Source organism: Patagioenas fasciata, chromosome 20, assembly GCF_037038585.1.
Source record: "Patagioenas fasciata isolate bPatFas1 chromosome 20, bPatFas1.hap1, whole genome shotgun sequence".
In the NCBI taxonomy this organism is placed as follows: Eukaryota; Metazoa; Chordata; class Aves; order Columbiformes; family Columbidae; genus Patagioenas; species Patagioenas fasciata.
The window spans coordinates 9,129,941-9,155,844 of NC_092539.1; the positions used below are offsets into that span (position 1 = coordinate 9,129,941).

The 25,904-nt window shown below is 47.0% G+C and overlaps 1 protein-coding gene and 1 long non-coding RNA gene across 3 annotated transcripts in view; both read left to right on the forward strand.

Annotated features, from left to right (window-relative positions):
* COL5A1 (collagen type V alpha 1 chain) overlaps window positions 1–16,586 on the forward strand; it is a 139,152-nt gene extending 122,566 nt beyond the window's left edge. Inside the window, exons 51-66 of one of the 2 annotated variants that reach the window (XM_065853747.2) lie at window positions 341–394; window positions 766–819; window positions 1,276–1,329; window positions 1,753–1,806; window positions 2,531–2,638; window positions 3,076–3,129; window positions 3,228–3,281; window positions 3,988–4,095; window positions 4,549–4,602; window positions 5,167–5,202; window positions 5,985–6,038; window positions 6,398–6,656; window positions 7,073–7,185; window positions 8,512–8,580; window positions 11,969–12,202; window positions 13,711–16,586. In XM_065853747.2, coding sequence (XP_065709819.1) covers window positions 341–394; window positions 766–819; window positions 1,276–1,329; window positions 1,753–1,806; window positions 2,531–2,638; window positions 3,076–3,129; window positions 3,228–3,281; window positions 3,988–4,095; window positions 4,549–4,602; window positions 5,167–5,202; window positions 5,985–6,038; window positions 6,398–6,656; window positions 7,073–7,185; window positions 8,512–8,580; window positions 11,969–12,202; window positions 13,711–13,857 — 1,506 coding nt within the window. In that variant the 3' untranslated portion in view covers window positions 13,858–16,586. Of the gene's footprint in view, window positions 1–340; window positions 395–765; window positions 820–1,275; window positions 1,330–1,752; window positions 1,807–2,530; window positions 2,639–3,075; window positions 3,130–3,227; window positions 3,282–3,987; window positions 4,096–4,548; window positions 4,603–5,166; window positions 5,203–5,984; window positions 6,039–6,397; window positions 6,657–7,072; window positions 7,186–8,388; window positions 8,458–8,511; window positions 8,581–11,968; window positions 12,203–13,710 lie in introns of both variants that reach the window. The other variant, XM_065853746.2, reaches the window with a different exon arrangement.
* A 3,673-nt stretch (window positions 16,587–20,259) lies between these two features.
* LOC139829506 (uncharacterized) lies at window positions 20,260–22,957 on the forward strand. Its single transcript, XR_011742000.1, has 3 exons — window positions 20,260–20,845; window positions 22,472–22,597; window positions 22,698–22,957. It is a non-coding gene; the product is annotated as an uncharacterized lncRNA (long non-coding RNA).
* The last annotated feature ends 2,947 nt before the right edge of the window (window positions 22,958–25,904 follow it).

The window sequence follows — 25,904 nt, forward strand, 5'->3', positions numbered from 1 at the left end:
TAGTAAGCAAAAGCAAAATCTTGTAATCTGCACATTCCCAGAACTGCAAGGATTTCACTGTCTCTTGTCCGATGTATTTATGAAAAACTAGATGAAATTGCCAGCGTTAACACTGGAGCTTTGCAGTCTGGGTGCAGAGCTGAACTGGTGGCTGTGACAGGAGGAAATTACTGACGATGCAGAGATGGGATGTGGTCTGAGATTGTGTCTGATGGTTGGGAATTGGGGTTTTTCTCTGTGAGATGACTCCTGGTGTTGTCATTGGGGTGGCAGGCACTAATGTGCTGCAGTTCTGCAGATGCACTATCTCTGACTTGGGAATATCCTTCTTTCTTTGCAGGGTCCAGTTGGTTTCCCTGGTGACCCTGGTCCTCCCGGAGAACCTGGTCCAGCTGTAAGTGTTTGTCTCACGGAAGGGCAGTTATGTTCCTCCTCTTGGTTTGTGTGATACAACTGTTTGATGTTCACTCATCAGCAGCTCCTCTGACTTTTACTCTTCCTTTACTTGGGAAAGAGTGGGAAGTCCCACCATAAGGCTGTTTGTCTGACCATACCACCATCTTTGGGGCAGTATCTATACAAATGCTGTTATGTACAGTGTTTGACGGAGAACATTTGCAGTTGCCAATGTTCCCAACAGGAGGAGATGAGAAGGGATGGTGCCTGGTGACATGCAGACCAGCTGAACCACACCCGCTGATGCTCTGCTCAAGTCTATTTGTGCCCTAAATACACCTGCTTGTTCCTTTCTTCTTCCTTTCTTAGGGGCAAGATGGTCCCCCTGGTGACAAAGGTGATGATGGCGAACCCGGACAGACTGTAAGTAACTGGATGGATGAGATCTGTTCCCCATCAGTCCCCCTGGTTTTTGTGAGCAAGTCCAAGGACTTTTGCCACTTGAGAACATCCAGCATCTTATTCCCACCAGCTTCTGCTGCGCTGGTCCCCTGATGCCTGCCCATCCTGTCCCTGTCAGCCCGGTTGCCACCATCCATCCAGGCTGCTCAGCAATCCCTCCTGAAAGCGAAAATTAACTTATGGAAACCCAAAATCTAGTCTTTAATCTTAATTTGGCTGTGCCTTATGGTATTGCATGGTGGGAAGGGATAAAACAAGATACCACCTGCACCCCGAGGAGGTGTCGGGAGTTGTGCTTGGTCGCCCACACCTCAGCTTAGCACAAACTCTAGATCTCAACTCCAGTTTTACACGCTTGCTCCTCCTTCCCATGTCTGTGGTGTATTTATGGCTTTTTCTCCTCCCCTCTCCATTTAGGGTTCCCCAGGTCCCACGGGAGAGCCAGGGCCCTCCGGACCCCCGGGAAAAAGGGTAAGCTGGTTGTTTATGAGTATTTTTCCAAGAGTATTTGTATTTACTTTGTGAAACCAATGTTATTACTAGGTCTACAGTAAATGCAAGGCAGTGGCATGTAAAACAATAATAGCAATAAATTGATGCACCATCCACAGTCACTGGAAACTGATGGGAAGTCATCAACCGAATCCCATAGTTTCTTTTAGATTTTAACACCCTAAAGATAATACAAGTCTGAGGTGCTCCTGCTCTTCCTGCCGTCCTGGCAGAACTCAGGGATTCACTTAGCGAGAACCTGATTTAAAAAGCTTTTCAGAGATACTTGGCTCCTTTTTGCCTTCTTCCCTGGGGCTGTAGCATCATCTTGCTAATTCCAATGGACCATTTCAGATGAGCGTGATCTAATTGTGTTTTGCATCTCTTTTGTGCTTTCTCTAGGGCCCTCCTGGTCCAGCTGGTCCCGAAGGAAGGCAAGGAGAGAAAGGAGCCAAGGTAAGAGCTGAATGGGATTTCACTTCTACTACGTCCTTCGTGTGCCGAAGAAAAGCCCTCTGACAACGCTGGTGTTTGAAGACAGTGATTTAATTTTGCTGTGCATTACAACAAATTAGCCTGAATTTGGGGCCGCTGACCTCAACTCTCAGCTTATGTTTCATCTTTTAACAAACTCAGTGGAGATAATTAGGGCTTGGTAAGGTCATGGGAATGTTTTTCTTGTTTTGAAATGTCAAAGTGCCATATTTGGCAATTTAATGCGTTGTGAATAATGCGGCGTGCACAGCCCTGCGTCCTTTCCCAGGGCAAACATGGCACTACCGGACCACGATTGTTTTGGTAGGAGTGGTGGGGAAACAGAGTGGGATTTGAAATTATAGATCCAATTGTTGTGGCAACCGCAGGAGCGCTGATGGCGCTCGGTTGCCCTCTGCTCACCAAACCCAGGAAAGCTTTCTGCTCCAGAAACCTCACAGCCGAAGGGCTTTTCCTGCTGGAAATCAGCAGAAGTAGGGAAGGCCGAAAAGTTGAGGGAGTTTTGAGACTTGTCCTCCGTGCGTAAGGGGGTAGGAAGATCAACAAACAGAAAGTTTTACAAACTTGAAATGGGGTTGTATTCATTCTGTGACATCCTGACAGCAGCCACTGTGTATCGAGAAGATTGTTTCCAATTCCAGTTCAAATTCAATTCCAATTAAACCATTCTGCCTCTTGCATCCAGGGTGAAGCTGGGTTGGAAGGGCCTCCTGGGAAGACTGGCCCCATCGGTCCCCAAGGGGCTCCCGGGAAGCCTGGCCCTGATGGCCTCCGAGGAATTCCTGGTCCAGTGGTGAGTAAAACTGAGCAAAGGCTGAGAAAGCTGCTGGGCACGGTTGTTCCTGGTGCTTTACCATAATTCCTCTGCCTCGGGATGTGCCTTTCTCCCAGTGTAATGTTCTGTCCATGCTTAAGTGACTGAGAGTATATAAAGCATCTTTAGTGGAAATAATGTACGGTAAATACCATCTCCCAGCATGTTTTGAGTCTTGGTTCTGCTCACCCTCTCTTCATGGGTGAGAGTTTCCATGGCTTCCAAAGTCCCTTTTCCAGTGGAAATCTGAGCATGAAAGGAACATAAATGCCTTTGCCTTTACCATCTGTGAGAAGCCAGGGAGAACGTCCCTTGGCACAGGGACGAGATGAGGACGGGCGAATAATCAGAATAACACCTGCTGGGAGCTCTGGTGTTGTGAATGATTGTTTTGAGGGAATTGTGCTGTTTTACAGGGTGAACAAGGTCTCCCAGGATCCCCTGGCCCAGATGGTCCTCCAGGCCCAATGGTATGTCCAGACCGTCAAATTCTGTGAGGTTTTGAAATGGGCAACTCTATATTACGTGAATTAATTATTTCTTTTGTTTTTCCCCCCTTCTCCCAAAGGGCCCACCGGGTTTGCCTGGTCTTAAAGGAGACTCTGGTCCTAAAGGGGAGAAGGTGAGAACATCACATGCAATCTCACTGCATGACCTGATGTCTATGGCTGGGTGCGGGGAAAAAAGATGTCATTGTAGAGGGGTCAAAAGATGTCATTGTAGAGAGGTCCTGCAGCTGCTGGGATGATGCTGACGAGTGCCACCAGCCCCCTGTGCACTCTCTCATACCCTGGAAGCATCAGACAGATGTTTAAAGGAGAGATGGAGAGTTGTGAGCGTGCCCCAAGGGATGGTTGTGCTGTGGGTGAGCGTGTGTGCTTGCACATCTGGATCCAAGGCTGGTTCCCCATCCCTGTATCACCAGCACTGATGTTGATGATGAGGTGACACGAAGGAGCTGAATCTCTGCCTTCCTCTCCACCAGCCCAGGGCAGCTCTGAACACAGACACGTTAGCAGAGGGCACAGGGAGGTGCAGACGCCTGCCTGGCTTCAGCAAACCACTCTCAGTCTTGTAGAAATGTATGTAATAAATGTTAACGCACAAAATGAGCAGGCGTTCCAGTGCAGCACATCATTTTCTATATTTATAGTGTTTTCTGTCGCAAAAAGCTGGTGCTTTGCTCTGCTCCGCTACTGCCAGGTGTCAAGGGCAACTACAAACTCCCACCACCTTGCTTAGATATTTGGGGTTGTATCTAGAAATGTCTTTGGTGTTCGGTTGCCTCTGGTAAGAGATGGTAAATAACATCTGCTGTTTTCCCCTAGGGTCATCCAGGTTTAATCGGTCTTATCGGGCCACCAGGAGAGCAGGGAGAAAAGGGTGACAGAGGCCTCCCCGGCCCCCAGGGCTCAGCAGGACCCAAAGGAGAGCAGGTAAATATTCCATAAGGCCTTAATTAAATGTGCTTTTGAGCTGTGGTGTTTGCTGACTTCCAGCAGGTACAGCAGAAATGGTCAACCTCAGCAGGAGAATCTTCCTAATCTTCCTAATGTAGTTTATTCTACAGGTGAAGTGTAGACATGCTCCAAAATGATCCATTTTTAGTGGAAAGCAGATTCTCAGAGATCATATGAATACAGTTGAATAGATTTTAGGAATGCTAACATTAAATATGCATCTAGAGGACTGATTTTTAAAATCATGTGCCTAAACGAGATACGAGATTCTCCAATCACGCTCTTGTCTGGATCATACACATGCTTACAACCAGGTAAAGCTCCAGATTTGAACAGAGTCCTCCAAAACCAGGTGGTCAGATGTCAGTTGTGCAGTTATAGCCCAGCATTGCTCCATGCAAATCAATGTTATTCTGCTTCATTTTTCAGGGTATCACAGGTCCTTCTGGACCCATTGGACCTCCAGGACCACCAGGATTACCGGTATGTGACAAGTAATTACCTTTTAATTCCTCGGGAGCTACACAGCCCTTCTGGGGCCACCTCAGTGCTCCCAGACATGCAGTTCTGAGGATGCTGATGGGAGCGAGGGTTTCCCAGTTGAACCTGTTAAAATCACTGGGATGAGCTGAGACATGGGCACAGGGGACAGGGCATGAGGCACAGAAATGAGCCCACCCTGTTTCTCTCTCCTTTTCTTTTGGAAAGCCTGAAGCTTTGGGTGGGCAGCATCTCTTGTTGCTGGGTGTCCTTAAGCCAGGATCAGCCCCAGGCTATGGGAATCACACAGCAGCTTTTCCAGCCCCCCATCCAGGCGGGAGTGTGGAGTTTTGACACAGATCGGTCTGACACAAACGCTTTTTGTGTCTTGGCAAATAAAAGCAGCACTGAACTCAAGTGGATGTGAAAAGTGGAAACAGAAAGGCAGTGAATTAAAAAGGAAAAACACCACCACCTTGTATAACACTGCTGTTCCTCTCTGTACGGAGAGACCGATTTCTCTGCTAGGAAATGTACTGACTCCTTGCTGTATTTTTCTTTATACAGGGTCCACCTGGTCCCAAAGGTGCTAAAGGATCATCAGTGAGTATAGACATTGTTAAACAGAGAGGCTGAGGAGCTCTTATTAAGTGTGTAACCTGCTGCGACTTCTCCTCGTCAGTGGCATTAAGGCAATTAGCTAAAGATGACTGTACAAAATGTGGCCTTTTCAGGCTGGCTAAGCCGAGAAATTATAATTGAGGAAGGTTTCTGTTGCACTCACTGTACTTCATTGAACATCAGTGCAGCAAAGATCATAAGGAGGAATCCAGCGCACAGTCCTTGGGAGAAAACCTGCTGCTGTAAAGTGGTGGGAATGAAAAATAACCCGCGAAGCAGGAGGTGGCGAGCTGAAAAGTGAAGAATTCAGTGAGAAATGCGATGCTGAAGCAAGCTTCATTTACAGCTCGCTATGCAGGCAGCTAAAAATTCTCTTGGGCAACTTCCCGAAGTCTTTTTCCCATGCAGAATTCAATGTTTTATTATACTTAAGTTTTAGTTGATTTATAAAACCGTTGAATTGAGTTGGAGAGTTAACGTTTTCATGCATTGGAAGGGTCTTCTTTTTCCATAGGAAGCATAAGTAAAATTGGACTGTTTAACCCCAAGCATTTGATGTTTTTCTCTTACCTAGGCATCTAAAATAACCAAAATAAGCATTTTCTTGGGGAGGGGGTGTGAGGAGACTCCTCTTCTGTGCCTGAAGGGACACAAAGATTTTGCGACAAGACACTATTAAAATAAATAAAGGTTGGGATGTGATATAATTGACAAGTGTTTTTTCCTGAGTGACTCATATGTTTTTCCTTTGTTTTTCCACCCAGGGTCCAACAGGTCCAAAGGGTGAATCGGGTCTTCCTGGGCCCCCGGGACCTCCTGTAAGTAGAACCCATTACCTGAATGGTAATGTGAATGTGAAATGAGGTTCAGATTTAATGGGTGCTGTAATGTGAGGAAGGAGGAGGTTTCTGGAGGAAGATTCAGCATATTGGGAGTCTTGGCAGTTGATTGGAATTTCTTAGAGATGCTGGGGAAGAAAGCAGGGTGTGAAGGGAGAAATCATTAATGGGAGGATGACAAGAGAAGATGGAGCCAGTGTTCAAGCCTGGTGGTTCTCATCATTTCCATCATGGGTGTTTTACGTGTCTGTGATGCTGCTGTTCCTCAGCGAATCTCCTCTGTCTCTTCCCAACCACCAACACAATCAGAAGTCGTATCTTCTTTCCCCACAACTCAGGGTCCTCCTGGAGAGGTCATCCAGCCACTGCCCATCCAGGCTTCCAAAAGGACCAGGAGAAACATCGACGCCAGCCAGCTGGTGGACGACGGAAATGCCGACAACTACATGGACTACGCAGACGGCATGGAGGAAATTTTCGGGTCGCTGAATTCCTTGAAACTGGAAATTGAGCAAATGAAGCATCCGTTGGGCACTCAACACAACCCAGCGCGTACCTGCAAGGATCTGCAGCTGTGTCATCCTGATTTCCCAGATGGTGTGTGCTGGGACGGGGGGTGTGGGGAAAACACCGGGGGTTTCCCAGCTCCACACGGTGAATACCAGTGAGTGTAGGGAGAGAAGGAATTTGGGGAGTCCATGGTGCCCCATGAGATGACAGAGAAGGAAAATGTGGAGAAGAGTTGGACTAGATGATTGTCGTATGTCCCTTCCAACTGAAATATTCCGTTCTATTTTTAAAATGGGGATATATGATGAAACATAGCTGCTCTTGTAAGATGCCACATTATATGTGGAATCAGAACATAACCGATTTTCAGAAAAAATACATATAAATAATAACTTATGGCAGAGAGGTGAAACATCCCTGGTAAAGCGGCTGCTGAAGCGCCCATCGTTCTTCCCTCACAGTGCTGATTCTTCCTTCCCTTCTCTTCCCTGTTGTGCATCCAGGTGAATACTGGGTTGATCCAAACCAAGGGTGCTCCAGGGACTCTTTCAAAGTTTACTGTAACTTCACAGCTGGCGGAGAGACTTGCATCTTCCCTGATAAGAAATCTGAAGGAGTAAGTCCACATAACTTTTCTTTCCCCCCCCCACTCTATATCACAGCGATAAGAGATTGTTTCCTAATATGAATATTCATAGACAGTCATTTTCAGGAGAATTGAACAATAGCAAGTAAGGATTAAAGATCCGGAACATTTCTTTGTTACGCAACGTTGCCTTCTGAAATAATAAGGAATATGTTTACAAAGAGAATTTCTTTGAGTAAGTCAGATTAAAAGTGATATGAGACGTCTTTGATTTCCCAGGCATAATAAATGCTAAAACCTTAATTTTTTTTTTATTTTTAACTTTGCTTTATGAAGGCAGAAGTGTGTGCCAGTGCAGGAACTGCAGCTCCCCATGAGCTTCATTTAACTCATTCCTTGTAAGCCGCGGTAGAATTTAATCCGTATCCCCTTTCCGTCCATCCTCAACCCGGCAGAAACACACTGACTCGCTTTGTGTGCAGGAGAGGACAATTCCCAGACACCTGCACACAGCTTGGCTGTTGCTTTTGGGGAGATTTCCAGCAGACGTGAGGGAGTTTGTGAGAGGGAAAAGGAGCAGACGGCAGCCACGCTCCGTCCTGGTGCCCGACTCCAGGTGATTCTGCTCCGACAGCTCATTCCTTGTCAAGATCACCCCCTGTGTTGCTCCAGGTGGTTGGAGCTCCATCATGTGTGATGGGCCAGCACCGACTGCAGAGGATGTGTTGCCTGTGCTACAGCTTATTGCTGCGCAAACACAAGAGACTTTTCCTTCATCCCACTCTTTTCCCAGCCCCATAGCACCTGGATGTGACGCTAGAGTGACAGCAGCCTTCATCATCAGCGTCGCTTTTCCACCTCACGGAGATCAATGAATCTTTTACCATTGATATTTCCCTTTCATTTTCCCCTTTTCTGTCCCCGGCTGATAAACTGCGCTGCTGGTTTTGCATCCCAAGTATCTACGAGGCAGAGATCATTAACCTTAACGAAGGAGGCCGGTGCCAAAGCAGCGCTGGGCATGCAGGACAGCACCACATCATCCCATTCTGCTCAAGAGGCTGCTGGTGCCTTGGGGCGCTGCCAACTGGTCTTGTTACAGCTGTATAAAGATTAAGAAACCATTTTAAAGTTGGACAGTTTCATGTAGACCCGGCTTGTGGAACTGAATGTAACTTTGTTTTATTTCTTTTTTCTTCTTTCTCTCTTTCCCCCTTGCCGTCCACAAACTAGGCTAGAATTACTTCTTGGCCAAAGGAAAACCCAGGCTCCTGGTTCAGTGAATTCAAGCGCGGTAAACTGGTAAGATGCATCTTGGTGCTTTCTGTTGTCTTTAACCCGTGTCGTATTTTACAGAGTAAAATGGCTCGTTGGCCCAAAGAAAAGCCTTCCACATGGTATAGTCAGTACAAGCGGGGGTCGTTGGTAAGTGGCTAACCTTGGCCCTCGGGCCTGAATCAGAGCGCGTCATCTGCTTTGGTATGGCCAGACCTGCTGCACTCTGCATGCTGGACTAATAACCATCACCAGTCACAGGAAAAATATTTAAGGTGGAATACCAAGGAAAAAAGAAAGAAAGAAAGAAACAAAATCCAGTGCGGATGTTCTTTTCCATTCCACTTCACTGGAAACATAGGAACAGGCATCCCACGTGAGGGTGCTGCATCCCACAGAAGAGCTCTTGCTGTCTCCTAATCAGTTCCCATTGTGACAAGGACAAACTGAGTGTCCTTGTGCTGCTGTCCCCCAGCAGTTTAGCCTTATCCCGGGATCCCGATGTGATGTTCCAGCCCACAGCTGGGCATGGTGCTGGTACCCAGGTTAAGGGGGTGAATTGGCACATCTGGGGCAGGTTTTCCCCAAAGGATGGATTTAATCTCCCACACTGGAGATGAGCCACATAGAGGGCTCCCATGCCACCTGCAGAGCTTGGGAGATGTCAAGGCATTGGTTTAAAGGAAGATTTCAAGCCATGTGTGTTTGTCAAGCCCGGTGGCCTGGAATTTGACTTAGTCACAATTAAGGATTTTTTTTTCAAGAGACAGAAACTGTCATAAGGTCAAACAATGTTTGATGTCAGCAAGCAAGAAAGACAGCAACACATAAACCAGAGAAAGAGCTCTAGTATTTTGTTGCGTAACAGGTTATTCATGTTGTGGATGGATCATTCCCACAGAGCCTGAGCTTTGGTCGGGAATGTCAGAGCATCCTTGTCGGAGCAGCAACTGATTAGTGTAAGCCAGGTCTCCTTAAGCAACAGAAATCTCCCCCGTGTGTATCCATTCTTGTAGGATTAGCGGGATGCAGATAACGAGCTCAGACAAATCAGGAGAATTAGGGAAGAAGGAAATACTCGGTGGATAAAACCAAGCTGGCCCTGTGAACTGGAGATGCTCCAATGTACAGCTCTGAGCTGTCTCATGCAGTCCCGCTCTCCCCAGGGCAGAGGTTTCGTGCAGTGCCCCAAACTTCCACCTTAAAAGGCAAACAACAACAACAAAAAGCCACCGTGTTGTTTTCTTAAGCCACATTTCATTGCCACTAAACACATTTTGCTCTGGTTCTGCCCACAAGGAGGGGTATGGCTTGCTGCAGCTTTTCTGCTTCATGGAATACGGCCGCAAAGCCAAAGCTGCAGCCTCGGAGCTCCTTGGAGGGCAACTGCTCATGGCTTAATTACAGAGCACTTCTTCAGTCCATATTACAAGTACCTCCATTTCTCTGCCTTTTTGTTTCCAGTCTGTTTATCAGCTACATTAGAGGCTGGATTGCCAACCTAGAGCTTAGGGTCTGTTTGTTTTTAAATAGGAATTTCAGTGCTATTTGGAACCCTCTGTTCCATCTTTCTGTGTTGCCGGTTTTTTTTGCTTTTTACCTGTCCTGCACTTTCTGTTCGGGGAAAAAAGCCACCAGCACGTAGAAGACCCACCTAAGCAAACTACAAAACTGTTAAACATGCAAACTGTAAAAGTAAAGTTTGAGGGTTTTTTGATTTTTCTTTATGAAAGTACCTCTCATTTTGCCCCAGCTGTGAGATTGCTAAACTGGGGAGACATTTTCTTGGATCCAGGATGGTTGCAATCTGTGTGCAACTGGGTGGGATGACTGAGTTTGGGTTCCCCTCTGGGTGCATTGTTGCTCCTGTTACTCCATGGAGAAGGTCCCTCCTATGCAGCCCCAGTGTGGTCTCTTGGGGGGGCTGAGCCCATGGGGATCCCCGAAACCGAGGGGAACATTTCCACCCGGTTACTCAGCACTGCCAAGAGCACAGGTTGCTGATGGGGGATTTCTGTGCAAATCTCAGCGTTTGCACGAGTTGTGCAGCCCTGAAGGTGCTTGCTTCTTCTTCTGGGGCTATTTAAAGCATGGAGAACAGAGTAAACATAAAATACAAAGAAACAATCTTGTTTGATGCTTCTGCACTGTCATTAATCAATGACACAGAGCACTTGGAGCTGATTTCTTATCATTTCTCATGATGCAGCCAAACCGCATTTCGAGGGATAAAAGGGTTGCAGATGTTTTCCTCTGGACTCTGCTTTCCTGCTGTGTGCGTGGCACACAATTCCCAGTAGTTCTAACAAGGCCTGTCACCCATCCCATCCTGTTATCCTTCACAGCCGTATGGCGTCTGCCGTGGTAATATGACGCTATCACAGAGAAAATAGGAAAGGATTGATTTTTGCAGGACTGTGCTCCCATGAGCAAGCCTTATGCACACAAGCAGTTCCTAGTGGCCCCAGTTGCAAAAAACTGGGGCAGGTCTTCATACTGAGACCCCGTAACCAGCAGCCAGGCTCCCAAACCAAGCACTAATTTGAAATAAGAACAAATAAAATAAGACAAGTGGGTCCTACGGATCAGTAGTGCCATGTGTCACCGGGTAGTTGGCATTTTGTGTCCCTTTCCTTCCACGTCCTGGTGGTTTTCTGGCAGCTCTCCTGCTGGCATGCGTGGCTTTCCCATGGTCAGTCATATTTAACTCTCAGGAGGACAGTGCAACAGTATCCTGACAACCGGTTGGTATATTTATGCATTTTTATTATCGTTTTACTCATGATTTTATTGTCTGGTTATGGATCTCTTCTACTGTTTGCAGCTTGCACCGGCGTTTCGTGGTACCTCGAAGAACACTGCGCTGGTTGTGTACCTTCTGTTTTTCTCCTGGTCATTTCTAAGGAAACCCACTGTCTGTAGAGGACAGTAACAGCAGCTCTGGGTAGCTTGGCCATGGCTGGAAATGCCACCTGAAATTCATTTATACATGGAAACTAGCTGTCCCCCCATTGGCACTAAGTGCAAAGATTGCTTAAAACTCAGTGTGTTGGTGCCCAAGAAAAAATGAATGGGAAATACCCCAGTGCGTGCAGAACAAATCAGAAAATCATGTCCAAAATGGTAGAAGAATGAATCCCCAAACCCTTACAGAAATCTGCGTTCTCTCCTTTTCAAAAGCTGGAGTAGTATGCTCTCTGTTGCCTTAAACTTGAGATATATACCCCTGAATTTGCTTAGCACTGCACATTTACGCAACCAGAGCTTGAAATCCCCCTCTTATTTCTCGTCCTACCCTGTGTTAGCCTTAGCTTTTCTAGCTCATGAGCAGCAAGAGAAATGAAGTGCCCTCAACAACTGTGGCCTGGCTACAGGGGGACCAGAGCATCCCTGTGGCAGGAGCAGCATCTGTGTCCCCAAGGGGTGGTGAGACTGTGCTGGGTGTCAAGAACGGGTGAGGCTGGTGGTCCTCAGAACCCCCCAAACACGTTGTGCTACCCCTCACTGCCCAGTGTTTCCCATTCTCCGCTTCTCACAGCTCTCCTACGTGGATTCGGACGGGAACCCCATCGGAGTGGTGCAGATGACTTTCCTCCGGCTCCTGAGCGCCTCAGCCCACCAGAACATCACGTACAACTGCTACCAGTCCGTCGCCTGGCACGACGCCACCACCGACAGCTACGACAAGGCCATCCGCTTCCTGGGCTCCAACGACGAGGAGATGTCCTACGACAACAACCCCTACATCCGAGCCACCCTGGATGGCTGCGCGGTATGTGGGCAGAGCTGGGCTTGGCCCATCCCTGCAGAAAGGGACAGTGCTGGAGGTGTCTGTCACCTCCCCTGGTTGTCCAGCACTGTTTGTCTCAGAGCAAATCCCCTCCAAATTCCCTGTGCCTCGTAGTTGCCTTGAGGATTGTCCCCAGCATGGGAGGCATCGAGCTTGCTCTTCCCTTTACTGGGAATACATAATTCCACTTAAGGTCGGGGGAAGCAGCAGCAGCACCTCTAGAAACCAGATTAATTTCCTTTGTTTCTGGCTCTGCATAAAGAAAAGGACCTACCTAAAACCACCATCTGCTTTTAAATGCCCCGCATTGCGTTTGCTCCTACTCCATTTATTCACATGGGACAAGGCAAGCGATGATGCACAGTTGCATATGAATTTTGCAGGCTTTGATAATTTAAGTGCTTTCAGAAAATCTTGGAGGCAAAGCATTAGGAGTTTGGTATTGGCTCAGAGTCTTGGGCATCACTTCCAAACCAGCGTACCCCAATCCTTCCTCTCTGCTACAGATATTCCTGCAGGCTGTAAAAAGGAGGTAAAATGTGCCAAGGGAGTTGATTGCAGCCTTGCAGAAGGATGCTCTGCATCTCCTGTACCATCTCTGGCACCCTAGTAGGTCATCCTTCATGGACCACAGGCAGGATATTGAAGATTGAGCTCTACCACATGAAAAACGAGGTTGGGCTACCTGATTTTTGGGGTGACCACAGAGGTCCTGGTCAGACCTGCGTTCTGGCTGTGACGCTGCTGCGGCCAGCACTGGGTGGTCCCCAGGGCTGATGTTCGGGTTGTTATTACAATGTGGTTTTCCTGATCTTACAGCCCTTTCTCAGTAGCTGTGATAGCCTATTCTTCTGAGGGACACAAATCAGAGAGTAAGGCAGAGCCAAAAGCTGCTCCATAAATTCACTTGTTTGTGCAGCTTTGTATGCCCTCGGGTGCACTTCTGCTCCTCTAATAATTATTTATATTTTGGAAATAACCGTATGGCTACCAGGCACGATAAAAAGACAACATCACCTTGTGAATTCCATCAAACTTTAAATGTGATCTTTCTCGGTAGTGCTTGGATAATAGTCTAACTAATATATTCAAATTAAATCGCTCATATTTGCTCAACAACCCATGTGTATCCTTGGGGAGGCAAAACAACTACACCACAGCCACAACAATTTTACCAGGCTCCTGTTCCAGCTCTGAGATGTGTTGGCAGCAGTTTAATGTCTTTTAATCTTTGTGGCAGCAGCTTCTTCTGCTCCAAAGTCTGGGCTTAGAACTGGTATCTCCCAGGGGTTTGGTCACTGGTCACCATCACTCTTGGGATGACACTGTGGGGCAAATGTGTGTTTGGGTGCCTCTAATATAGCTCACAAGATACCCGGGAAATAGTGTCACTATATTCCCATCTGACTGGTGAATCGTTATCAAATAACTTGCTGTTGCTGGTTGGAGGCATCACCAGAACTCTCCTTTCTCCCTCTTGTCCCCATCAGGCGAAGAAGGGCTACCAGAAGACAATCCTGGAAATCAATACGCCCAAGGTAGAGCAAGTACCTATAGTCGACATCATGTTCAATGACTTCGGAGAAGCGTCACAGAAATTTGGATTCGAGGTGGGACCAGCTTGCTTCATGGGCTAAGAGCCACCTGAAAACTAGTCTCCAAATGAGCAACCTCGTAACCTCATTGCGCCATTTAATTAATTAAAACAAAACAAAAAAGAGGAGTTCCTTGTCACATGCACGTTCTGAAACTGGACAGCGATGGGTTATTTTTTTCCGTTTCCTTTCGTTCCTCGTTTTGCCCGAGTTCCTCTGTGCCACCGAACCGCCGACCGAGGGGACCGTTCCCGCCACAGACGCAGAATCGCATGACCGACCGCCGCACGCGTGGCCCCGCGCCCTGTCCCCAAGCCCCGTCCCCGCGTCACCGCCACCGCGCTGCTCCACGGCCGCCCAGCAGACCCCACCGCCAGCAAAGACAACCCCTTCTTCTTCTTGCCATGAAGCGATAGCGAGCGCTTGTCTCTACCTTAGCGTGTGTGTGTTTGTTTCTAAGGAAAAAATGGAAATAACTTGAAACTCCTGTGTTCAGCTTGATGTTCAAGTCCCGGCCCCAATCCAAACCCCGCTGAAGCCCGTCAGAGGAATTTCATTGATTTCCATGAGATTTGGATCAGCTATAACAAGTTGACATCGTGGCCACTTCCAGAATTTTTAATATCGCCGTTGAATCGTGTAATTCTGCATTTTAGGAAATTCAACCCCCTGAATTTGAGAGCTAAAAGTCACCCTGGGCATCTCTTTCCCATGTATTAAAGGTGCTTATATTTTTATATGTTTGTAAGTAAATATTTCTATTGTATATTATTTTAAATGTTGAAATGGTTTCTGGCTTCAAAACATGCATGTGACCCTGTCTGGATGAAAACCACCACCCTTCCCACCACCAGCCCAGCGTCCACCTGGGAACGACGACGGCGACTCGTGTCCCCAACCCTGGATTTGGGGCAAACCACCCCCTTGCAAGCCACAGTTGCCTTTTGGAATGATTCGCTTCACCATAAAGAAATTAAAGCCACTTTTAAATGAGATCGCAACAAAATCCTCACCTAAAAGCAGGATCCGCTTTGACTCTCTGCCTTTTTATGCACTTGCTTACCTTAATGTAAATGTTTTAAATTAATTTTCTTTTCTTCAGCATTCTTTTAAAATAATAATGATAAAACATCCCTTCCCAGCGGCAGATTGCAGTGGCAGGGGAAATCCATTTGTCCTCTATGAATACAAAGCGTAAAAACAAAAAGAAAGGAAAAAAATAAGGTGCTTTTTATTTTTACATGTCTCTGTGGTGCTATCTATTTGAATAACTTTAATACAACACTGGTGGTACCCTGCCATCGCCCATCTCCCGCCAGCCTTTGCTTTTTAGCCACTTTCAACACAAACCGAAGGCTTTTGCTACGGTCTTTGATTATAAATGCATGTTGCCTTCAGAATTTGTTATGTAGAAGACCCGCTCCTTGCCTTAATTGTATTGCGGTAGCTTAATACGGTCCACATAGAAAGCGTATTAAATGTGCTTACATCTTTTTTTTCTTTTTCCCAAAAATATTCCCGCATTCGATGCGGTGGTAACCATACCAGATTGTACTCAGTCGCTGAACGTTTGTGGTGCTAATTTATGTATTTGTTGGGATGTCCTGACGCGATGTCAGAGCCGCACCGGTTCCTGCCGAGCGCTCCCGGGAATCTGCAATGTTCCTGCTCTTCCCACGCCGGCTCTGCCAGGACGCCTTGGTTTTTCATTCTCGTTTCGTGCAGCGTTTTCAGCTCGCAACCTGCTGACACCATCACCTTTTTCCGTTCGGTTCGTTCGTTTTCTCCCTGGCCGTTTTCCTCGTTTCGATCTCTCGGCTGGAAAATAGATGTTGCGGGATGCGCTTTTTATTATTATTTAGCCTGGAGCGTTACAGTGATGCTTGAGCCAAGGGGGGGTCTTTCACCAGAAAGGAAAAGACATCACATTTACTGTGAAGAAAAGCCTATATATGGTGTCTTTTCCCCCCGCTCCTGCCCAAGCAGAAGGGAGGCAAAGCCGTGTGGTGCTTTTGGTCTGGGAGAGCCACATCCATCCATCCATCTCCCTTCTTCTGTTGTGTTCTCTCGTATATCTTTTTGTTCTACAAACTGCAGACTCCGGCAGCAAAGCAGTGAAAAGGAGTATTTAATAATATATAGGAGAGCTCAGCTTCTCCGTCACCTTGGCAAGAGCCTTGTCCAGGAGCAGTGGGAAGGTCAGAAAACGTTGCACATTCCTCTCTGCAGCAGATAAGCCATATATTGATGTCTGTACACACGTGTGCGTCTGTCCAGGTCATGTGATTCTGTTATAAATCTTCATCAAGGGAGCTTTTTTCTTTTATTTTTCCTTTTATTTCTTTGCTTTAAGAAAATAAAAAAATCCTCTGTCGAATTCCACAGTGTTGTAATTGTACTGAGCTCCAAACTGTTCCGATTTCCCCAGACCACTTAGCTACGGTATATTGCAATAAAATTACTACTTGTATTTGCAGACATTCTTTTTGTGTAATTTTATTTCCCTCCTCCCTTAATATATATTGACTTGAACAAATGTTGATAAGAAAAATAAAACCTATGGAAAAAAAAGATTTAGTACATAAGGCCCTTTTTAAAATATAGTGTCAAAAGACATATTGTACATTTCTTCGAAGTCCGATAAACATGTCATAAAATTTAAGTGTAATGCCCGTAAGAGCTATTTTTAAATATTTTAAACCTGTGTAATAAAGGAATAAATGTAATAGATTTTTTTTTTCAATAAATCAAGTTTACTGTTTCCACCTAAACCAACATGATGTGAATGTCTTCTTGAAGTTGATTGCAGCGCGATTTCCCCACGACCACTCCGTGGAGCCGGAAGGTTCATCAGAGCAGCGGTGAAAGCACTTAAAGGTAAGTAGATACTGTAAAATAATAAACCCATCAGAGAGAGAACTTTCAGGCCTGGAATCTTTTGTTTTTTCCGTCAGTGAGGATCTCAGATCAACCCAACAGTGCAGAAACCCAACCCAAGGATTGTGGTTACTGAGACTTGCATGAGAAGATCAGACACTCACCAGCTCTCCACCTTCTCCACCACAGCAACAGCGGCACCCCAGGAGTCTTTGCTTCAACTGCTCTTCCCACCCTGAGGTGAATTCAGGAAAAAACATCATTTCTCCAGCTTCTTGGTGAGCTCCTCAACCCCAAACTCATGTCTTGTCCCCAGGGCTCTGCTGCATGGATGCGCTGGGGGACGTGACATGGGGGACACGTTGCTCATCCTCTCCTTGCGTCCCACAGGTTTCACTCCAGGGACTTGCAAGAAGATGATGGCTCCTCTGGAAACCCTTGTAAGAAATGGCTTTATCCGAATGGATCCCTAAAAGGCAGAGGTACCACAGCTGGGGGAAGAAACTAGTTGGAAAAATAGTTGAATTACTTAGGCTTGGCTAGAAAAGCGTAACTTAGATCCTGATGATGCTTCAAGGTGACACCAACCTCGCTGGGGGAGAGTTAACTGAGCCCAGTGGTGTTTCCAACAGCCTTTAAAGCACCTGGGCAGGGGAAGGGGAAGCGGAAGCTGCAAGGTTACCAGTATCTGCTTTCTTCTGCCTATGATTTCTTTTTTTCTTTAATTTCCTAACAGGCAGAGGCCCAGCTAGGCTGGGATTTATGCACTTCTCTGTATTAAGAAAGAAGGTGAAGCCTGAAGAGTTTTTCCCATCCAGTTCCCTCAGCTGACCCCAGCACAAGGAGCTGTGTGTTTGCTCCCAGGCTGTTTCCGAAGGTAAAACCTGAATTGCTGTGTGACTTGCTTTCTGTTGGCAAAGTGGGAAATATTCCTTCAGGGTTTGTTTTTTAGCCCCGTTCTGGAGGAAAGGGCCCGGGTCCCTATGCCAGCTGTGTGTCTGTTGACTTGTTCCTCAGAGCCCCTTGGTTTGTGTCTGTCCTTAAAACAGCCCATGGTTTGGAAGAGAAGGCAGCTGATGGTGATGGACACGTTCCTGCTCCTCCTTGGGGCTGGTGGGGAAGGGGGCGGGGGGTCTGGGGTCCGCAGACCAGGGGGAGCAGCACACTGGGGTCACAGCTCTGCCATGTACCACTCCAGCCTCATCCACACCATGTGGGGACACACCATAATCACACCCCGTTTGCTCTCTGCAATACACAACAGCTTTGTTTGGGATGCACCCTGCTCTATTCTTATCTCTCACAGCGATGCTCCTCCTGGTTCCTTAAATACCTTGTTATCATGAGGTTGGTAAAATAAAAATTGCTATAAAAGAAGCATTGTCTATGGTTAAATTTAGAGACCAGATCCTGGGGTGCTTATTCCCTATGGTCTGGGTGATTTTGGGCAAACAATTTACAAGAAAAACTGTGAAGGGGTGTTTTAATAAAAGTATTGAGCTTCCTCAGTGTGACTAAAGCTCTCCTGGAATGAGAGAAACAGCAAGACAAAGTGGGAGGCTATAACGCGAAGGGGAGAGGAACGTGCCTTAGCATGAAGAGAAAATGTAAAGCATTTGGCAGTGTGAGGCTTTCACAGCATACGAGGCAACCTGGAGCTGTCTTTGTTCAGCTGCTTTTCGTCCAGCATCTTCTCCCCAGACTTTTATTAACATCTCAATCAAAAGGCTGGAACTGATGTGACCCACAGCTCTGGGTGGGAAAATGAAATAAAAACCTTTCCATGACTTTCTGGGAGAAAGAGCAAGTGAGCTGGAGATGCCTCTTGGCACTTCACCATTACCTGTAAATTAAGCTACAGAGTCTCCAGCAAAAGCTAATACAGAGCAAATGAAATGTATCCCCTCTCTCAGCACCTCGCACAGGCCCCGTGCCACTGCAAATTCGCTGCTCGGGCTTTCCGGGCACTCCACCAGACAATTTCCAGATTTTTTTCAAGTATTTATCTGAAAAGGGTGCTCTGAGCAGGACTGACGGCTGCTGCAGCAGTGAGTTGCATCAGGCTCATTCTTGTGTCACCTGGCACCGCAAGCCTGGTGTCCTAGAGCATCGCGTCCCATCCCTCTCCGGGATTGGGGTGAAGGTGACACCCGGGACCTCCACCCCCAGCCTGGCTGGAGCCCTTGCTGAGAGTTTCAGCTTGAAGCAATGACAGAATTATCCGTGCAGAATTATCTGTTGGTTCTTCTCTGTTTTCTTCCCATGTGTTTTTCTTACTTTCAGGCAAGAGCGACCTTTGAATCCAACCTGGGCTGATGTTCAACATCTGTCAGGCACTGTTTAACCAGCACTGCTCTCCTGCCATTACACAATGGCCCAAAATCGCCAAGCTTTAATGCTTTTCAAAGCATCTGGCTTAATCCAAGCTCTGATTTCAACCAGGAGGCACTACTTGGTATTCAAGAGTACAAATGTGCAGCTTTGTGACTTGAGCAATGAGAGGAAAATGCAAAGTTTGAATACCAGCCCTGGCATTTGGTGCTTACAGCTGAGTACCAGGATGCTCAATAGTCTGTGATGTTCCCCCTGGGTTGGTTCCCATCTCTCTCTAGAGCAGCAGGGTGCTGTGCTGTGGTTAGCAAGGGGATGGTCACTGCAAAATCACCAGTGCCAAGCTGCAATCCATCAGCATTGTCCTGCAATTGTCCTTTGGATTGTTACATCCTTGGAAATAATTCACTCATAACTCATCCCTCCCTTGGTGCTTCCAGTTGGGGGAATGGGTGTCCCCTCTCACATCAACTGGATCTTCCATCCCAGCATCTCTGAGCACATAATCAACCTCCTGGATTGGGGCTCTCACTGGATTTTCCCCATGTCACAGAATTGAAAGCTCATTTTGCTTTTGATCTCCAAAGCAAGGGGAGTCTTAATGTGCTGTCATTTTATTTATGGCACCTATTGCCGTTTCATTTATTCCTTGTAACTTCTCTGGCTGTAGATGGTTTTTTTCCATCCTGGGGCATCACGGCAGCAAAGTGATTTTCTCCAGGGGCACAAACTCAATAGCTCAGACAGGCCCTGTGTGTTTCTACCTTCATAGCAAACAAAACTTAGCAATTTATGCCTGTATTTAATGGGTTTTCTCAAATAGCCCAGAGCAAAAATAAACACCCCGAAGAAATCAAACACGTGAAAACCCTAAAGAAAAAGCTGTTTTTCTCCTTCAGAGAAAAGCCAACACGCTTGTTTTTTTTGAAGAGATGCATAACTAAGAGAGCTCTGAAGCGCTAAAATTACATCTTGTAAGGCTCAGGCTGTCACGCTCGGTGGCACCCCTGGAACTGCTGCTCGGCGCAGCTGAACGCAGAGAGCAAATGTGCCATCGTCGGGCCCTGCGTTGGGACTTCGTGTTCTCGTTCTGCCTAATTATTAATATGTTAATTTGACAACGAGATGTTCCTCTTTGCAGAGAATTTCTGCACCCTTCTTGGCTTTTTGTCAGCTGCTCCTTAGCTCGGCAAATGTTCTGGTTTTCTCTGTTTCCTTGGCTCAAGCGGGGTGGAACCACAGGCTGCACCCGGGGACCCTTCCCTGGGCAACAGAGTCCTTGGGTTGTGTGAGCATCGTCCTGGTGACGACTATCAGTGTGACCTTGGGGACATCCCTTAGGACAGCTAAGCCATGGTCCCAGCCCTGCAAAAGGCAGATTGCCTGGAGTCCCAGAGGGAAAAGATGCGTCGGCTGTGCCTTTTTGAGTGCAAAAACTTCGCCTGGGTGGGTGAGCAGGGGCCATGACCTGCTGGAGGGGTCCCTCTGCCATGGGTGGTCTCTTGTCCCCATAAACAAGCGTGGTGAAGAGTTTGGTCTCTTTGGGATTGCAGTGATAATTCGCATCCAAACATCTGCTGGGGGCTCCCAGAAATAAGCCTGGCTTAGCAAAGCGTCTCCCTTCAGCCCTATCTCCTCAATAACTGAAGCATCTTCACTGCAGGTTGGACCCCAGCCTGGAGCTGCTCCTCACTGCCACCAGCATCCTGTTGAATTTCAGGAAACCAAAAAGAAAATGGTCCCCCTTTAAGGTTTTCCTTTCAAGCAGAGACCCTGCAGAAACAGAAATCAAAACACTGCCGGACCTGAAACATTAATTGAGGTACACAACAGGAGAGAGGGGGAGAGGGAAGGAGGGGAGCGCCTATTCATGAATTATCCACTCTAGGAGGAAGCGTTTGTGTATTCAAAACACATGTATCATTTTGGTGGTGAATGAAAGAAATTGAATCAGACTACCCAGGAAGTTTGTACGCCACCATGGATTTAATTTTCAAACTTGCATTGGGCAAAGATTAACCTTGCTGAAGGGCGCTAGCGGAGCAGGCAGAACGTGTAAGAATTAATCCCTATAAGTTTTTTCAGGAGGAAACGCTAAGCAGTATTAAATATTTATTGTATATAAATACCTTCTTTTTCCTCCCACTTTCTTTCCTGCTTTGTGTTTCAGTTGCTTGTTCTCCAGAGCCTGTCTGCCTGGCATAGAAGCACGTCTGGTACGCGCTGTGGCCAGGACTGTGGGTGCCTTTGCTGCACAACACAGCTGTTAATGCATCTATTATTGCTAAAGAATTTAAATGGGTTTTGTAGGAACCACTGGCTTCGAGCACAGACGGATGCAGCGGGACCTGTCCCTTGTTCCCACATCCCCAGCTCCAGTGCTGTGATGCTCGGGGAGCTTTGTGATGTCGGAGGAGCAAAGAAAACACGCAATTTAGCCCATAGCCTCAGAGATCAGTGCTGAAATGCACCACCCCAAAATGCCTCTCTTGATGTTCCCTGTCCCCTGCCTGGGAAGGGAGCGTCACAGAAACCCCAGCATGTCACCCATGGCACCCACAAGCCTCCGCATCTCCAGCCCCTGGAGCATCAATCCTGTCCCCTCCATCTGCCATCGCTGCCAGTGGACATGGATCTGCCTGGAGAAGACAAGTGGGACTCAAATATAGATCCTGAAATAGGTTAGAAAACAAGCCAGGAATTCTGCTCAATATTTCTCTCCACTTGCCACATGCAAACTCCCCAGGGATTAATTAGTGTTTTCCCAGAGCCTGGAAAACACAAACCACTAGGCATCTATTTTTAGTAGGTCTGAGGGGGATGTAGAACACTTCTTCATACTTCACTCCATATCTTTTTCCTGCAATTTCCCCATTTCATGTCTGGCAAAACACAGACATTTCTATCGCTGGGTGTTGTATAATCTAATTAAACGCATGTTTCCGAAAGGTTTTGAGACCCTTGGTTGAAAGCCAGCTATTTTACATTAAATATTGTTAATACGCTCGGCGATGCTCCAGGACCAAAATATTTGTGTTAAGTAGTGAAAATAACGTGAGACCCGCACACACACCAGTTCCTGCACTGCTGCCCATTCCAGCCAGTTCAATCTATGGCTGCTCCCCCAGCGTGGTCGTGGGGTGCCCCCCATCTCCCCTCCTGGGCCCATGCTGCCAACCACAAGGTTTTCTTCTTCTCCTGCCTGAGGAGCAAGGTATGAGGAATAATTCATTTGTCACCTTGATTTTTTCCCTTCCTCCCCTCTAAAAGATTGATACCGTTGCACTTAAAGAGGAGAAAATCAAGTTGTGCTGATCTATGACCAGACGCTATTTATTCTCATAGAGTCTCATCTGCAATTTGTTCAGCATCTTTGGAATTAAAATCCCTTTGCAATCTCCCCAGCTAGCTGAAAATATGCCATTATTTCCCTCCTCTTCCTTCTCAGATGTCTTTTCACTCTGATCAGGGCATGGTGTTATAGATGCTGTGATTCTGCTTTACATTCAGAAGCTCGTGGAAGTTTTGGACCGTAAATAATGCTCCTGTGCAGCTCAGGCAGAATTATTCTGAGGTGGGTTTTTTTTCCTTCTGTCTCTTCCTTCTCCCTTTCCCTATCTTTCTTTCTTCAGATCTTGGAATGGGTGATAAATTAATCATTTCTTCCCCCATAGCAACCGCCAACGCACAATATGGAGCGGATTACTTCGCACCTGTGATTTAGACATGGAGGTGACCCTGCAAATGGGGAAAAAAAAAAGCCTATCATGCGGATCCTGAGAGGAGCAAACCAGCCTGGCACAGAACCACAGCTCGGCACGTCAGCCCTCGAAAGCAGCTCAGGGTCCTGCGGTCCCTCCGTTGTCACCCAGAGCAGGGACACCCCGGCCAGCTGACTCCACTCCACGCCTGAACGCGTGGAGCAGATACAGGCTGATTTCTGTTTCTTGTAGGGATTTAGGTGGTTTGCAGGTGGGTTTTCTACTTGGCAGGATGACAGGACTTGGGCTGGTGCACACATTGTCCCCCAGATCCTGCCCCAGCTGCCCAGAGCTGATGAGATGCGATTGCAGAACTGGTTCACTGAAAGGCTTATTTTTTCTTTTTTATCTTATTAGAAGTAGAAAGCAGCCAAGGGCAGACGAAGATGAACCATCCTAGCTGGTAGCACCAGGTCATCCTGGCTAGAAACCACCCTGGGAGACTGAGCTGCCTCTTGCACCATCTGTGCTCTGGGTAACCACTGCCTGGTACCCAGGGCTGCCAGTCGGTGGGAACTGGAGCATCTTCAGGTCACCGGTTACACCTCCAGGTCACCAGTTACACCTGCCCAACTTTGCTTGGCTGAAGTTAAGTGGGCTCAGTGTCCTGCACCCAAATTCTGGATTAGACCAAACCCATTCTGGGGACAGCAAGATGTCACCTGCTGGGATGCTGCAGGTTGCAAGGGCAGAGCTGACAGGTCAGGTTTGTGCTTTTGAACTGGGGAGAAGAACCTGGATGGCTCCAGTTGAGTCAGGGGGTTGGGGCCCCCCTAATGTGGTCTGGGTTAGGGTTGGGGCCCCCCAAATGTGGTCGCCAGAGGCCACCCAGCCCGGGCATCACTCCGGAGCTGGTGTATGGCCACACAGGAGATGAGATTCATCCTCCTCTTTCTGCCCTGCAACCTTCTTTGTGCTCACCCAACTGGATGCATTTTCCTATTGTTCGGTGGATCCCTCCTTTTAAATCCCACTACAAATAATTTAATTTCCAATACAAGTAACAATTTGTGACCAAAAGGAAATCCACCTGAAATGTCTGTCCCACGGGGTCATCATCCACTTGAAAAGGTTTTTCTGGGGCTGATCCAGCCCCCTTCTTGTGGCTGCATTTCTATTTATTTTTTAAAAGATTTCACGTTGTTTTGTTTCTCATTTTCTAGAGCGCTAATCGGATTGGCAAGCGGAGAAAGGAGCTTTCAAGAGAAGCAGCTGCTGAAGAGCAGATAGCGTGTAAAGCCGGGTGTGTAATCCAAGCTTTACCCACAGCCTTATTAAGATCTAGCTGGTTTATTGCAGGCATATCTCTGGCTGGATTTCATATTAAGTTTTGTGATTTCTCCCTTTCCCTTCCTCCCCCCCCGAACATCTATTTTTTTTCTTCATATAATTTGTTGCCTTTTGCTGGAGGAAAGAGTCTCGTTTAACCGGTACACGCGTTGCACTGAGCAACATCCTCAATTTAAATGGAAATTCTATCAATAACAAACGCGCTATCTCTCCTCGCCTGGGAAAGGGCTTGGAAATATCATTCGGAGATTAGAAAGAAAGAGCTCAAAGCCACCAGTACAAGAACAGCACGATCCTCTCGCAGAGGCCAATTGCAGGTAATAAACTGCCCATTTGTTTGCAGCCAAGATAGTGTAAATTATCCAGAGGAAATACGAGTTCGGTAATCAAGCCTGAAAATAACATTAAGGTGAGGAGAGGTGGGAATCTCATTATATAGTTACTATTATCGTTTATCGCAGCAGCCCTGAAAGACTTTGGCTGAAAATAGGGGCCAGTGTGTGGATGAGGGAACAGAGACAGAAGCTGAGGGAGCAAGAACGAGTCTAAGCAGATGTGAGTAACAACCTCAGCCTTGGGAGAGGAGGGTTTAGATGGCACAAGGAGTTTGAGGTGGATAAAGGGACTGCCCACCTGTCTCCCTCTCCAATTCTGCAGTTTTTTCCACCTGTTTTCTTACAATTCATCTGTTACACTTCAAGCCTGACTCTACACTTCTGGAGTCAGACATTTTTCTGTATCAGGTAATGCTACGGACGCCCTGTAATGTATCCCTGATGTGGTAGAAGCCTAAACATAACTGAAAGTGTAAAATGAAGTGGGTTTGGAATATATTTATGCATTTTCTTGTGGAGAAGAGGGAGAAGACCTGAAACAAAATATTCAGTTTGCCTTTCATCATTCGAAATTACTGAAATCTTCAGAAATGGCTCTTTTCTGGATGAGAAACTTTTCAAAATGAGAAACTTTTCAAAATGAGAAACTTTGCCAGATGTCCATATTGTTAAAGAGCCATTTTCTCCTAAAAGAGATGCTTTGAGGAAAATTCGTCAGCCAGCTGTAGAAATAAATCATTGAGTATTGCTTCCTTCGACTGATGAGATTTACAGGCGCTGTGTAGATGATTTATAGAGAGGATCGCATTAAGATGCCTGCTCATCTGCACTCAACCAAGCTGGAGGCTCAGCTGGTGCAAAGTGCTGATGCTGTGTTGATGCCAGCGGCACCGTGTCCCATTGCACCGGGTGACAATCCGATCCATGGGCTCCGTTCCCATCCCCAGGATGAAAAGTTGTGTATTTATCAGGCTTGTATAGGGATGACAAAGGTGCAGGGGGAGGCACCCGGCTGTCCCCAGCCCCATGGTTCCTCATCCTGGCACCACTGTCGCTGCTCTCCTGTTCTTTAGGAGCCAGGATTGCAGAATGAGATGTGTGGGATGCCACAAGGGATAAACATCTCTCTCCATTTATATTGGTTTTACCTGTTAGTTTATTTACTGCTGCCCAGAGCACCAGGTCCCGGTGGTCCCCAGCCCGCTTTGGGGTGACAGCAGAGAGCCCAAGCTGCATCTCCCACCTGTGATGGGCTCTGCTTCACCTGTACCTGCTGCATGGCACGTGCGCAGAGCTGAAGATGCTCCAGCTCCCCCAGAGATGGGAAAAAGTTCCCGGTCCCTGCCTAGATTTGGGGTTTAGTTGATTTTCTGAATCTATTCAAGGATCATATATCACTCTGATGGTTCCTCTGCCCATATGTTTAAATACCAAAGAAATGCAGCCTTGCGGATATCTGCTCACCCAGGATGAATAATTTTGGTTGACAGGCAAT